We start from the raw sequence: 12,878 nt of genomic DNA, 5'->3' as shown, positions 1-12,878 counted from the left end.
TCCAGGGCTGAGTGCAGCCAAAGTTTTCCCAATAAAGGAAGATTTCCCTGAATGGAAACAGCTCCCCCTAGTATATCACCCAGTGCTGTGGGGTCCTGGGGACCTGGGCCTGCCCCTGCACAGCTTTCCATGCGAGCTCTCCAGCAGGCATGGCACAGAGCACAGGTTGGTTCCTCCGGGAATTGCAGCACGGCATCTCATGGGAGATGGAAGGACCCTCCCTCCCTGCAGGGAGCAAGTAAGAGGACAGCAAAGCCCCTTGGCAGCTGGGGTGCTTCTCCCCAGGAAGGGCTGGACAGGGCTGTTTTGGCTCCTCCAGCAGCAGTGCCTCCTGTTCCCCAGGCCAGGCTGCTCTGCAGTGCACTGCTCATTCCAGCTCCTGTGTGGGTACCGAGCGCCTGTGGAAGCTGCAAGCCCAAGTTTCCAGGCAGCAGGAGCAGTGGAGGGGGGTGAAAGGAAAGAGGGTGTGGGGTGGGGGGTGGAGAAGAGCCTCCTGAGTATAAATAGCAGCAGATTGGGCTTGTTAGCATCTCATGCTGTTAACCCCTTCCAGCCTTTGCAGCTCTGAAGCTGCCGGGTCACAGCCAAACAGCGAGGGGTAGTGTAGGGATGGGGGACATGGACAGGGACAGACGAGCTGGTTTGGTCCTCAGAGAGCTTGCCAGCCCCACAGGAAGGTGATGGAGAGGTGGAAGACAGCAGTGGGAAAGAGCTGTGGCCAAGCTGGGAACCCGGGGAACCTGCAGGTGCCATCCTGCAGATCTCACACGGTGAGCTCCTCCAGGTTTAGCATTTCTTCCTACTCACACACTTTGCAGTGTGTTCCTTCAGGTCTCGGCAATCCCTGCATGTATTTTGGTGCAAAGAGGAGCTGGAGGCCCCGGAGGGACCCCTGCAGGACAGCTCCTGGTCCTGCTGGAGCAGAGGCTGGGAAATGCTGCAGGGTCCGGCAGCCCAGCAGCGAAGGGGAGACCTGCCACGCAGCCGTGCGCCCGAGACAGATGGAAGCTGACAGTCTTTTTTGGAACTGAAATATTTATGGGACAGGAGCCACATGGCCTGTCCCAGTGGCCCTGGTTCTAGCTCCCTGAATCTGCCGCAGCAGCTCCTGGGGAAGGATGGATCCAGGTCACCGGAGCAGTGAGGGGGCCAGGGAGCAGATCAGCCACACAGGAACCCTCCCAGCTCCCGACTGTGGGTTCAGAGGAGTGCAGAAGCCCCCATATGCTTTCCCTAAAGCTGCAGGATCTCATTGGGGTTGGCACATCCTGGGGTGCAGCAGAGAGAAGAGGGGGTTCACCCAGACTATCCCCAGGGATCAAGAGCCTGCATCAGCATCACTTCCACGATGGAGTTTAGGATTTTTTTTTTTTTTACTGCAGTTTTTTCCCCTCCCCTCTCTCTCTCTCTCCCTCTCTCTCCTTCTGGCCTATTTTTGTCTTTTGCAGGGGCTCAGGAGTTTTCCTGAAACAGCTTTTCCGAAGGAGGCTACTTTCAGATGGACGGTCGGTGGGAAAGTCTTCGCTTCCCCCCGCCATCGCTCCTCCCACACGGCCCGCGCTGCCGCTGCTGCTGCTCCGAGCCGCAGCCGCTTTTTGGAGCACGCACGGCAGTTCGGCACCGAGCGGGGGGAGAGCAGCAAAAATAGCCTCTTGCAGCCTCCTGGGGCTCCGCTGCTCCCCGAGGGAGCTCTGGCCAAGTGGGTTAGTCCGGACCTACTTCAGCCCCGCTGCGCCCAGTGGGGGCATTTTTCCCCATGACCCCGTCTGGAGATGAGGAAGAGGAGGGATGGCTCTGCAGATCAGCCGGGGAGGACACCGAGCCCTTCTCGGGCTCTGGGACAAGCAGTCCGTGCTGCTGCAGAAAGGGCTGGGATGTGGATGGAGAGTCCCTGGCCCTGGCTGAGACACGGGAGGGCAGCAGAGCCAGGATGGAGCACCAGCCATGGGGTGCACTTACCAATGTTGGGGTGCTTCAGGAGACGGCAGATCCGGGCTTCTCGTTCCAGCTTCTGGTGATCTGAAAGAAGCAACGACCATAAATTAGGATCTAAGGAAGGGAATCAATGGCTCTAAGAGGAGGTGTTGGCACAGGAAACCTGGGGGGATAGAGCAGCTTTTTTTGCTAAAGAGTAACGGATTTTGGGATAAGTTCTGCATCAAGGCACGATTGGGCACAATCCCAGCACAGATGCAGTCCTTGGCTAAGGCCCTCAGGCACTGATGCCATGGGCAATCTAGGGTTTGGAATGATCCCTCGCTCTCCCCTCTCCCTTCTCTTTGCTGAACAATCTCTGATCACCTCCCAAATATCCTGGATTTGCCTGGGTTATCCTTGCTGGCAGCACTGTTCCTTTTTCTCCTATTCAGCCAGGCACAGGCAATCAGCCAGGACCCTGCCAGCCTGGCATGGTACAATTTGAGCAATTGAAGGCAGAGTGAACCAGAGAGAGGTGTGAGGATGAAATGAGGCTATGGGCTTCACTCCCCCTCGCCATCGTCAGCCATTCCACCTCAGGGCTTTGCTCTCCTACACGGCAGAACTCTGTCTCAGAACCAGTGCCTGTCTCCAAACAGGAAGCACAGGTCCCACTCCCCAGCTTTCAGCAGCCTTGGGGATGTGAGACAACAGAGCTCTGGGCAAAGCAAGCTGAGCTGAGCCAAAAAATCCTCCGCCCTGGGACAGCTCAGAGTGAATCTGCACATCGTTTTGTTTCTTATCCTCTGCCCTCTCTCCTTGCTCACATCTGTCCCAGATGCCCTGCATGGAGGTGCCTGACTGGAGGCATTTTGTGCAGGCACGCAGCAGCCAGGACAAGAGAGGATATAATTAGGGCTGCTGTCTCTCAGTGCTCTCACTGCTACCTTGCAGGTTCACACCCCAGAGTCTCGCTCTGCATCAAACCAGACCTGGGTGTCTCCGACCGCTGAGCCGTGAAAGCAGAGCAGCCCCATCTCTGCAGGGCTGCAGCCTCCCCAGGGCCCAGGATCCTGTCCCAGAGGCACCCTGGGCCTGGGGTGAGCTTTGCAGCCTGTGCTGGAGGCTGTCAGCTGAAGGCTGAGATAACCTTGGTGGCCTCATTCAGCTCCCCACAGTGTTTCCCCCGATGGGTGACTGCCTTCCCAGGGTGGGACAGGGTCACAAGGAGGGACACAAGGAGGGGATGGAGTTCAGGATGTTCTCACAACTAAAGTGCATTGTGGGGTGGATGATGGGGATGGGATGGAGGGACAGTGAGACCAGTGGGGCAAGCACTTCACTGGGGATGTGGGTTACAGCCTCTCCTACGCCACAAACCCAGCTCCTGCACAACCAAACCCCATTTTTCCTTTAAAATCTCCACCTTTTCTCCTCCTGGCCCCTCTGTGCTGGCAGCCAGGAGGATGTCTAAAGGAACAGACCATGACTGGGGGTGTTTTGCAGCTTCTCTCACCTCTCCAATTCTCTCCTGCCTGCCCTTTGTATCTGGGGGAGTGCCATCCCCCCTGGCAGCACTGCAGAAACGGGGGGTCCCACACCATTAGCCAGAGTCACTGGTGATTCCAGCTGGCAGAGCTGGAAAAGAACCCCAGTGAAGCCCCTCCAGGGGAGTGCTGTGCACTGCAGGGACAGCACAAACCCCAGGAGAGAAGGGAGCGGGGCAAAGCCGGAGGAGGCGAGCGGAGGCAGGAGGGAGCACAGGGAGGGCGGCTCAATCTGCTGCTCCAGGCAGCCCTGAAAACTGGGAGGCGTTTGCCAGCTGGGGAGCCCGGGCAGGAGCCAAGGGCTGAGCCCAGCACTGCACACCCTGCCCAGAGCCCAGCCTCGGGCTTGGAAGGCAGAAAATTATCTGCATCTCTGAAGAGAGGCAGGAATCAGCGCTGGAGGACCTCGGGGGCTCAGTGCCGGGGCTGTGCCGCTTGGGCAGCGCTGTGGGAGGGACCCTGCGACATGCTGGTTGAATTCCAGGTCAGAAAGGAGCTTGTCGCTCTTTTCTGCATTTCAGTTTTGCCTTGGGAGGTCAGCAGTGGAACTGGGAGAGACACCGAGGGAGGTTAATTAAACCCTCCTGGCAGGGTGCTTCCTCCAGCACACATCCTGCGCTGCCGGCAGCCGGGGGGAGCCGGAGCGGGGACACGGCATCTGCTGCCTCATCCTTTCAATCCTCCTCACCACAGCTCCTCTGCCAGCTGGGGCACAGGGGGACAGAGGGGTCCCTGGCTTGGGGCAAGGCTGGGTAATGATTTCTGTGCTGCCTCACTAGAGATAGACCCACCAGGACAGCCCCTCTAGGACCTCTTCCAGCAGCAAGCCAGTATGTTCCACCAGAGCAGAAAACAGCGAGGGGTGAGGACCCATTTCCAGGTAGAAATTAAGTCAAACCCCCACCTGAAGGGATGTTCCCCTTTCATTGATGTAGGTGTATGAGTAAGAAAACTTACAGGCCCCAGAGCAGGGATGGGGTGTCAGTCAGCAGGGGCCCTCTCAGGAAGTTATCCTCCCAAAATAACTGTGCTACCCTGCACCCAGAGCTGGTCTGACTTGTTGCAAGGCTGTAACCATCGTGTTGCTGCAGTGTGTGTGCAGGGTGGGGGGGTCTCAGGGACAGAAATGGGGTGCTCTGGCTCCTGAGGCAGATTGGGGTCTGGGAGTTGCCCTGAGCCTTGGCACGGCCAGGCTGCAGATGCATCCCTGTGATCAGATGGCATGTGGCAAGCAGCCACCAAGACACCTCCTCGGGATGTTCACCCCATCCATCAAGGAGCTCAGGGAGTACCACAGCCGGGACAGGGTGGGATGAAGGGTCCCCCTCAATCAAAGACCCCCCCACCTCATTGCACATCAAAGGCATCATCCCAGCACCATGCAGAAGGGACAAATTCCCCAATGTGAGCCCTGCTCACCTCTTTCCTTCGCCAAAACCCCTCAGTGCTTACCTCGAGCAGAGAGCTTCTTGGTGTTGATGATCTTGGCCGCGTACTCCTGTCCTGCCAGCACCTTCACGCATCTCCGCACGATGGAGAAAGCGCCCCTGGGAACAGCAGAAGGCAGAGCTGAAGGGCTTGGTGTGGGAGCAGGCACAGCTCAGCCCTCGTGTGGCTGTGGGGTCAGGGGATGGGGATGGGGATGGGGATAGGTGCTCACTGGGGCAGGGATTTGTGCAAAGCCTGGAGGGATCAGCTTCCCTGCACCAGTGTCCTTGAGGAATGATGGGAGGAGGCACATGCAGAGCTAGAGAGGAATGTGGGCTTCTCCCCTCATGCTCCTCTGGGACGCCCCAGGCACTGTGCACTTTTCCTCCTCTTCCTCCTGGCTTTGCCCTACCTGTTGCCAGGAGCGAAGGGGCAGTGATTTACTGGGGACAATGGTTCCCAAGGGAAACCCTGGTGGCTGCAGCCACGTAGCTCTCAGCCACTTCAGTCTGTGTGGCTCTCCCTGTTCTAGACCTTTCAGTCACAGCAGGACTTGGCAGCTGTGCCCCAGTGCAAAACTGTCACCCAGGCAGGGACAGCCCAGGGAGCCCTGCAAGGCTGGAGCCCAGCTGGACAGGGATGGATGCTGCTGCACCTTACACACGTGCAAAGCTCTGCTGGGGTCTGGCAGGCGAGCAAGCACGAGGATGGGACGCTCCAAGCACTCCTGCCTGCCCGGGTACCCCCTGCCCCAAGTCCTGCCAGCTCCTGGCACTGCCAGTGCTGGTGCAAGGCTGGGAGCTGCAGCACTGCAATCACACACGCACGCTCCAGCCCTGCTGAGCGCAACCTTTGTGCCAGGTTCCCTTTCCTGCCAAACCTCTCCAATCGCTAAAATAACAACTATCAAAAGCAATCCCACCTCCTGCCCCACCCTCCCCCAGTCCCCTTCGCCCCGCTCCAGCTCCCTGCCGAGCAATGAAAGGCCTCGGGCTGCCGAGAGCGGCTGATAATTGATTTTAGCGGCGGGGGCGGCTGGAGACGGGCAATTTGGGTTGGAATGTGATTTTTAGGAGAGCAGGCGAGCAGCGGGTGTGGAGGGATGGGGATGGAGCCCCAGCAGGGCTGGCAGCCCACGCTGCCGCTCAGAGCATCGCTCATGGCACGTGCCAGGCAGGAGCTGGGGGAAACATCCTGGTGCTTCCCAGCTTTCCTGTCCTGCCATTTCATCCTGGCTGCTCAAAGAGCTGAGCTGTTCATATCCCTGAAAACTGGGGAAGAATTAACTGGAAAGGGTGGGTGAAATGCTTCATGGCCAGCTTGCCGTAGGTAGGCAGGCCAGAGCTATTGGCAGTCCTGTGGTCTCGCTCCCTTCATCCTGCTGGGAACCCCACACTGTGCGGGGTTTGTGGGCTCCTCTGGATCCCGGGGACTCATATTCTCTATTTTTTTTCCTAAAGACATGTGTGATGTTTCTGCAGTGGCAGGACAGTCTGCAGCAGAGAGTGCAGCAAGCAGGGATGTCCCTCTGCCCCAGCTCAAGGTTTCACTGCAGAACCCAGCAGGTTGGAGGGCTGTGGGTGTCCCAGACCCACTGGAGGCTGGGGACTGATGGTCACTCCTGGTCCCAGTGTCCACAGCCCCTTGCTCATCTTCTTATTTGAATTGAACAGCACAAAAGGGGGAGCCATGGGAAGTGACTGTTTCATTCCCCCATCTGCATTCCTGGCTTTTGGCTCCTCCAGATCTTCCTAACAGAAACCAAATGTCTATTTGTGGTCTGTAAAGCATAAGCAAAATCCTGTGTGCCTGGAGGGTGGGTGGAACATGGAACACTGGATACAGGTGCAGGATACCCAGGGGTACAGCATGCTTGCCATACCCCCGTCCTTGTTCCAATTGGGTCCTTCAGTGGCTCTGCATTGGTCAGGAACCCTCCACATTGGGTGTTTGACCCCCAGCCAGGCTCTGCTCCCTGTGCCAGGCTGCTCCCTTGCTACTCAGCTCCATGTAGGATTTTTCCATCCTAGGGGAAAAAAAAGCTCCCCTTTGCTCCATCTAAATACAGCATCTTTATGGTCTTCATGGCAAAGGCAGCATCCCCTTCCACACCAGGGGCTCATGCAGCACTGCAGGCACTGCTGGGGGTGCCAGGCAGGGAGCTCAGTCCCCCTGAGCTGCAAGAGCCCCTCTGGAAGGAAGGAATCATGTCCTGTTCCCTGGCCATGGGCAGCAGCTCCCAGGGCTGGGTCTTTGGGTGGGGATCACCACAACCCTGGTGGCAGCTGAGGATCCCCATCTCTGCCTGGCTCGGATGAGACAGCACGTCCCAGTCTGAGCAGAGGGCAGGTACATCACCTGCAGGGCCGTGGGCACACACCGTGTCCTTGTCACCTGGCTGGCTGCCACCGCAGGGTGATGCTGGAGCCAGAGCCCAGCACAAGCCCTGTCTGCAGCCCCGAGCCCTGGCACTGCTGCGCCCCAGCCCTGCAGCCGCTGTCCCTTGATCCCCAGGCCAGGCCTGACCCCGTGCCTTGTCCCCAGGGCCTTCCCCACCAGCTCAAGAGCGGCTTTGCCACCAGGCTGCTCCGCTTCTCCCTTTTTCACACCTTCCCTGCCAGTGCCCGGCTGTGCTGCTGCCACCCTCCCTCTCTTCAACACCTCCTCCTCCTCCGAGGCATTTTTTTTCCTTTCTAGAGAGAAGAGTGTGGGCTGGGGATTTTTTGTTCCTCCATATTTTTTTTTTCCCCTTTTTAATAAGCCCCCTCTCCTGCAGCTCCGGGAGCGGAGGGGCTGATCCTACGGCTCGGCGCTGTAATTGTCTCCAGCCTCTCCCTGAACCTGCTGCGGGGGCGGATTTGGAGGCGCCGATGGAGCTGCACTTGATGTTTGTCCTACTCCGGGGGGCCGTGGGCAGGATGCTCTCCGTGTCCCCCGCGCTGCCCCCCGCCTGATTCCCTCCTGCCAGCGTGGGGGATCCGAGCAGCCCTTCCTTCCCTTCCTTCCCTTCCTTCCCTCGCTCGGCTTTGCGGGGGCTGCCGCAGGAGTGGGCTTTCCCCGGCTCCGTGTGCCCCGCTCGGGACAGATGTCCTGCCGTGCTTGGGATGTGCCAAGGGCAGACTCCGCAGATCTCCCTGCCCGTCTCTGCCTGCCCACAAAGCCCCGCCGTGGTGCTGCCATGAGGTGTGTGGCATCTCCCCGTCTCTGCCCTCTGCCCGCCCGGCTGTCAGGGTTGGTGACAGCCGAGCAAAGGGCAGAGACACGGGTGGGTGCAGCAGCCTGGCAGCCAGAGCTGCCCTCCTGCCGCCCAGCCTGGGGACACACCGTGTGCCCCACAGCAGCCGCCCCAGCCCCCTGGGGACAGCACACTCAGGATGGACCCTCTCTGCCCTGAATCCCTGCAGGACGCTGCTCCCTGGCGCGGCAGAGCCGTCCCGCCCAGCCCTGCCGGGACAGAGCCACCCCGGCTGCACCGGGAGCATCTCCCCGGAGCAGGGGGGCACTTCCAGCGCCAGCAGCTGCCGCAGCAGAGCAGAGGTGCGGCACTTCGTCCTGATTTCCCTCTCCAAGCCCATGAAGCAGAAATTTCCCCGTGGGAAAGCGCTGGTTTTTGAATGTGCCAGGATGTGCTGGAAAGCATCCCAGTGGAAAATCCCCAACCAGCCCCACAGCACCTTGGCTAACCTGGTGAAGCCCCTAACCGGGGAACACCTCAGTGCTGCTGTTGTAGCTGCCCTCTGGGGTGGATGGAGGAGCTGTGGGATGCAGGGAGCTGAGGCTGCTGCCCCTGCCTCAGCCCAGGACTGGCGTGGTCAGGGGCGATGCTCGCAGGGGCGGGTGAGCTGCTGCGCCAGCTTTGCTCCTTTATTCCTTTAAAATGCGTCTGTCCAGGTGGTTTGAGACCACAGTGCCAGGCAATGCAGGCAGCCCCTGAGCCTGGGTGCTCAGCGCTCCAGTCAGCACCCACCCAGCAAAGCCTCACAGCCCAGAAACCTCCAGGAGCCTCCTGGTCTTCCCCCATCACTCCTGGCCTGTGAACTCCCCTCCACATCCCCACAGCCTCCTCTGCCCAGCCAGAGCCCCACAGCCTCGCTGCTGGCATGGAGCAGCCCCTGCCTCACCTGCCCATCCCCGGCCACCACCACAAAGCCCCAGAGCCCTGAAAAGCCGAGAAAAGTCTGGAAGAAGCAGGTCCCACATCCCACCTTGCCACCAGCTCCCCAGAGGGTGCCCATCCTCCTGCCTGCACTGCCAGCTGGGGCTGTCCCTGCCACACGGACCCACTCCCCAGCCCAATCGCCTGCTGTCCACCAGCCCCTCTCTGTCACCCTGATGCCACAGGGATGGGTGTGAGTGTCCCAGGACAGAGGGGTCCCTCTGCCTCCACGGAGCTGCTCTTCAAATCAGCACTCCAGTGCCACAGTCTGCCTGGGGAATGTGAGCAGCACTCAGCCCAGGCGGCACAAAGTCCTCCTGTCTCAGCCTCTCCATTCCCCCATCTCTGCCCTCTCCCTCGCCCCCGTTTCACTCGCCCACGTGCAGGTGGGCACACGCTCAGGCAAGGCTGCTCCCGCAGGGCTGCGGGCTCGGAGCATCCCTGTGCCTCTGGATGGACAGAGCTGCCCCTCCAGAGCACAGGCACCCCGAGCCCACCACCACCCTGCCAGCCACCCCGCAGGGACGGCGGCCACACGGCCCATTTACACTCCAGCTCCAAAAAAAGGCACAGAAACCAAAACAGAGGCACATGCCTGCTCACTCCTGCACCGTTCACAGCCACACGCTGGGCGGGACGGGAGCATCCCTGCATCCCTCCACACGGGGAGCCTGGCATCCCCTGCTGCACCCGGGCTGCTCAGTGCTCCCCAGGATCCCCTGGCTGGGCACAGGCAGCTCTGTTTGCACACACACACACACACACACACACACACACTGATCCAGGCACACACGATGCCACCTGCACCCGAGGAGCTGAGCCCTCCCTCGCAGGAGAGCAGGGTCAGACAGGGCTAGGGCTCACCCGCACTGGGACAGGGCTGGGGAATACCCTGGATCTTTCCAAAAGCCACCAGGATTCTCCGGGGGCTGCCAGGCACACTGGGTCTCCTGCAGGTCTAGGTAAGCCCCAGTGAATCCACACAGATAAATTCCCTACAGAAATGTGAGGGGTGTCCACTGCTCTGGCTTTCCTCCTCAGCCGTCCTGTCCCTCCTCCCGGCTGGGGAACTTCCCAAGGGAGCTGGCAGCCTCCTTTTCTGGGAGCAGCTTTTCCATAAGAGGGGCAGCCAAGCCCTTCCCAGGCAACTCCAGCCCTCTGGGGTGTCCCAAGCCCCCAGCCAAGCCCCCATCAGCAGCCCCTGAACTCAGGCAGGGACAGAGAAGCAGGTCTGGGGCTGGAAGCCCCCATCCTCACTCGCGTGCCCTCTCTGATTCCCGCTGCATTCTCCCCATGCCCACCTCCGTTCCCTCATCTCCAGCAGTTCCCAGCTCCGCTGAGTCTCTCTCCCAGCCAGGGCACAGCCCCGCTCTGAGCATCCCAGCCCCATCTCCAACTTACTTGCCCAGTTCCTCAAAGAGCTGGTACTCCTCAGTGAAGCGGTTGCAGGTGATGGTGGCCATCCTGAGGGGCTGGAAATGCTCCCTCCCAGTGCGGAGTTTGGGGCAAGCAGCTCTCCTCTCGCTCCCTCCCTCTCCGTGTGCTCCCGGGGCTCTCTCCTCGCTGAGGTAAATAAGGGAATATATTTGATTGACAAGCCCAGAGATAATGATGAGGGCAATTTGTCTTCTCAGCTTCACAAGCCTTCGTCAGCATCGCCGTCCCCATGGTGACCACCGCTGCCAGAAACGCCCTGTTTCTGTTGCCGGGGCAACTGCTTCCCAACCCCGCCGCCCTCTGGGGGACCAGGGCCCTGCTGGGGACCCGGCCCGGGGGCTGCCCGGGGGTCACCCCCCTGCTGCACACGGGGGACACCTAAAATACAACTATTAATGGCAAATTAAAGGCTGTGGCAGTGGTAAAATAATTGGGGCAAAAAAGGTTTCCATGGAAACCGTGGTTTCCATGTTGCAGGAGGATGCTGTCACCCCAGCAACTGCTTATCTCCCCCCCCCCCCAAAAAAAAAAAAAAAAATCCAGGCCCTGCTGGTACCTGCAGCAGCATTGCTGGGGGCCCTGGGGGCTGTGGGATGGGGCCATGCTGCAGCAGGAGGGAGCAGATGGAGCAGAAGTGTGTCAGGAGAAGCTGGAGAAATCATGGCAGGTCCCCAGGTCCCCAGACCGTCCTGCCCTCAGCCAGGGTCCCCAGAGGGGCTGGCCCTGATCACACTGCAGGGAGGGCTGGCTGCTCCCACCCCCCCTTTTCCCACTGTGACCCCCAAGGGCCCTGGAGCAGCTCCTGAGGGTCCCCCCAGAGAGGGGCGAGCAGCCTGGCCTGAAGCACAGCCAGAGGGGAGCACAGAGCCCTGGGGTGCTGTGTCCCTGGGCTGCCCAAGCCAGGGTAGAAAGGGGGGAGTTTCAAAGTGGGAATAGGAGGAACGTCTGGCCCCCCAGTCCTTGGACTTTTTGTTGCTGAGTCGCCTCTCTGCTGTGCTGAGCCTAAGAAAGCACAAAAAGTGCAATAAAAGTGGAGCTGTGAGGTCCAAAACCTCAGGGAAGGGGTTTCCCTCTCAGTCCCTCACTGGGGATCCAGCACCACCCCGTGCACTTTCCACCTGCTGACTTCCCCCAGAAGAGCTCTCTACTCAGCTTTTGTCCCAAATCTGGATGGTTTTGCAGCAGCAGGGCCCTCCTCACAACAGGAGAAGGGACTCCCCGTGCCAGCTGGGAGAGCATTGCCTTTGGCAGCTGAGATGGATTGAGTTCCCTTTCAGGCTGCCATCGAAGGGTTAAAAGGAAAAGAAAAGGTTCTAACCAGACAAAAATAGGGAGAAATCTTTGAGAGGGGAGAGAGGAGGAGCAGAGAGGGAGAGAAGAAAGGAGGTGGAAGTGGAGGAGGACAGCAAGTGGCGGAGTGAGGAAGAGGAGGGGGAGGAGGAGAAAGGTCTAATGGCTTTTCCATTAATTGCACCATTACCCACCTTCATCCCCACCTTGCATCCCTGCATCCAACCTCCTGCTCCTGCCTGGTCCCATCCAGGGGACCCTGCTGGCAGAGTAGGGACTGATTCCCAGCCAGGGAAGGGCACAGGGATGGGGCCACAGTCCCCAGGGGCTGATGACCTCCAGACCCACCCTGGCCGTGCCCTGGCACAGGCAGAGCACCCCAGGCACCCTCGCTTGGGCTGCAGGCAGTGCACAGGTGCCATCCGTGCCCTGGGGACATCACGGTCCCCAAAACGCCTCCAGGCATCTGCACAACCCCTCCCCGTGCTGCTCCACAAAAAGGGGGTTCACTCCCCATGCCAGGGCGGTGCCAGGAGCTGGGGGCTGCCACGGGGGCCGGTGCACCCAGGTGTTTGTGGGAGTGCTCTCCTCCTCCTGCAGCGTTCTGCTGCCAGCCCCCGGCAGCCCCCTGGAACCCCAGAGGCAGGAGCAGGAGCCCCCCACTGCCAGGACCCCCTGGGTGCCCGTGGGCAGCTCTGAGCCCCCTCCCCAGTGCCAGTGCCTCCCACCTGCGCCGCGTTCGTGTCCCCGTGCGCTCGGCAATGTGACCTGCCCCCTCCCGTGCCACCCCCGCGCTGCCACACGTGCTCAGCCCCACACGCGTGACTCTGCGTGCTCCAGGGAGGGCTCTGGCCCTGCTGCAGCCCGGCCCTCACCCGGGCAGGGCTGATGGCACAGTCCCCAGCAGGACCCTGCCTCCCTCCCCAGGGCTCTCCAGGAAAAGTTTCTCCCTCTCTGCTCTTCTGTCTTTTCATTTATTTTTTTCATTTTCCTCGACATTTTTCCTTCTGGGAGTAAGGGGGTGTCAGACTTCTGCGTGCTGAACAGGCTCTGCTTTGCTGATAATGTTTTCCCAGGCAGGAACTGCTGAGTGGTCCCAATGC

At 60.1% G+C, this 12,878-nt stretch overlaps 1 protein-coding gene across 2 annotated transcripts in view; it reads right to left on the bottom strand.

The window, feature by feature from the left end:
* Positions 1 to 10,678, bottom strand: part of CAMK2A (calcium/calmodulin dependent protein kinase II alpha) — a 34,771-nt gene extending 24,093 nt beyond the window's left edge. Inside the window, exons 1-3 of one of the 2 annotated variants that reach the window (XM_058034819.1) lie at positions 10,450 to 10,678; positions 4,917 to 5,011; positions 1,960 to 2,019 (exon numbers count right to left, since the gene is read on the bottom strand). In XM_058034819.1, coding sequence (XP_057890802.1) covers positions 1,960 to 2,019; positions 4,917 to 5,011; positions 10,450 to 10,511 — 217 coding nt within the window. In that variant the 5' untranslated portion in view covers positions 10,512 to 10,678. The remainder of the gene's footprint in view (positions 1 to 1,959; positions 2,020 to 4,916; positions 5,012 to 10,449) is intronic. The other variant, XM_058034820.1, reaches the window with a different exon arrangement.
* Between the last annotated feature and the right edge of the window lie 2,200 nt (positions 10,679 to 12,878).

Source organism: Melospiza georgiana, chromosome 15, assembly GCF_028018845.1.
Source record: "Melospiza georgiana isolate bMelGeo1 chromosome 15, bMelGeo1.pri, whole genome shotgun sequence".
Lineage (NCBI taxonomy): Eukaryota > Metazoa > Chordata > Aves > Passeriformes > Passerellidae > Melospiza > Melospiza georgiana.
This window is presented reverse-complemented; position numbering and strand designations above follow the sequence as displayed.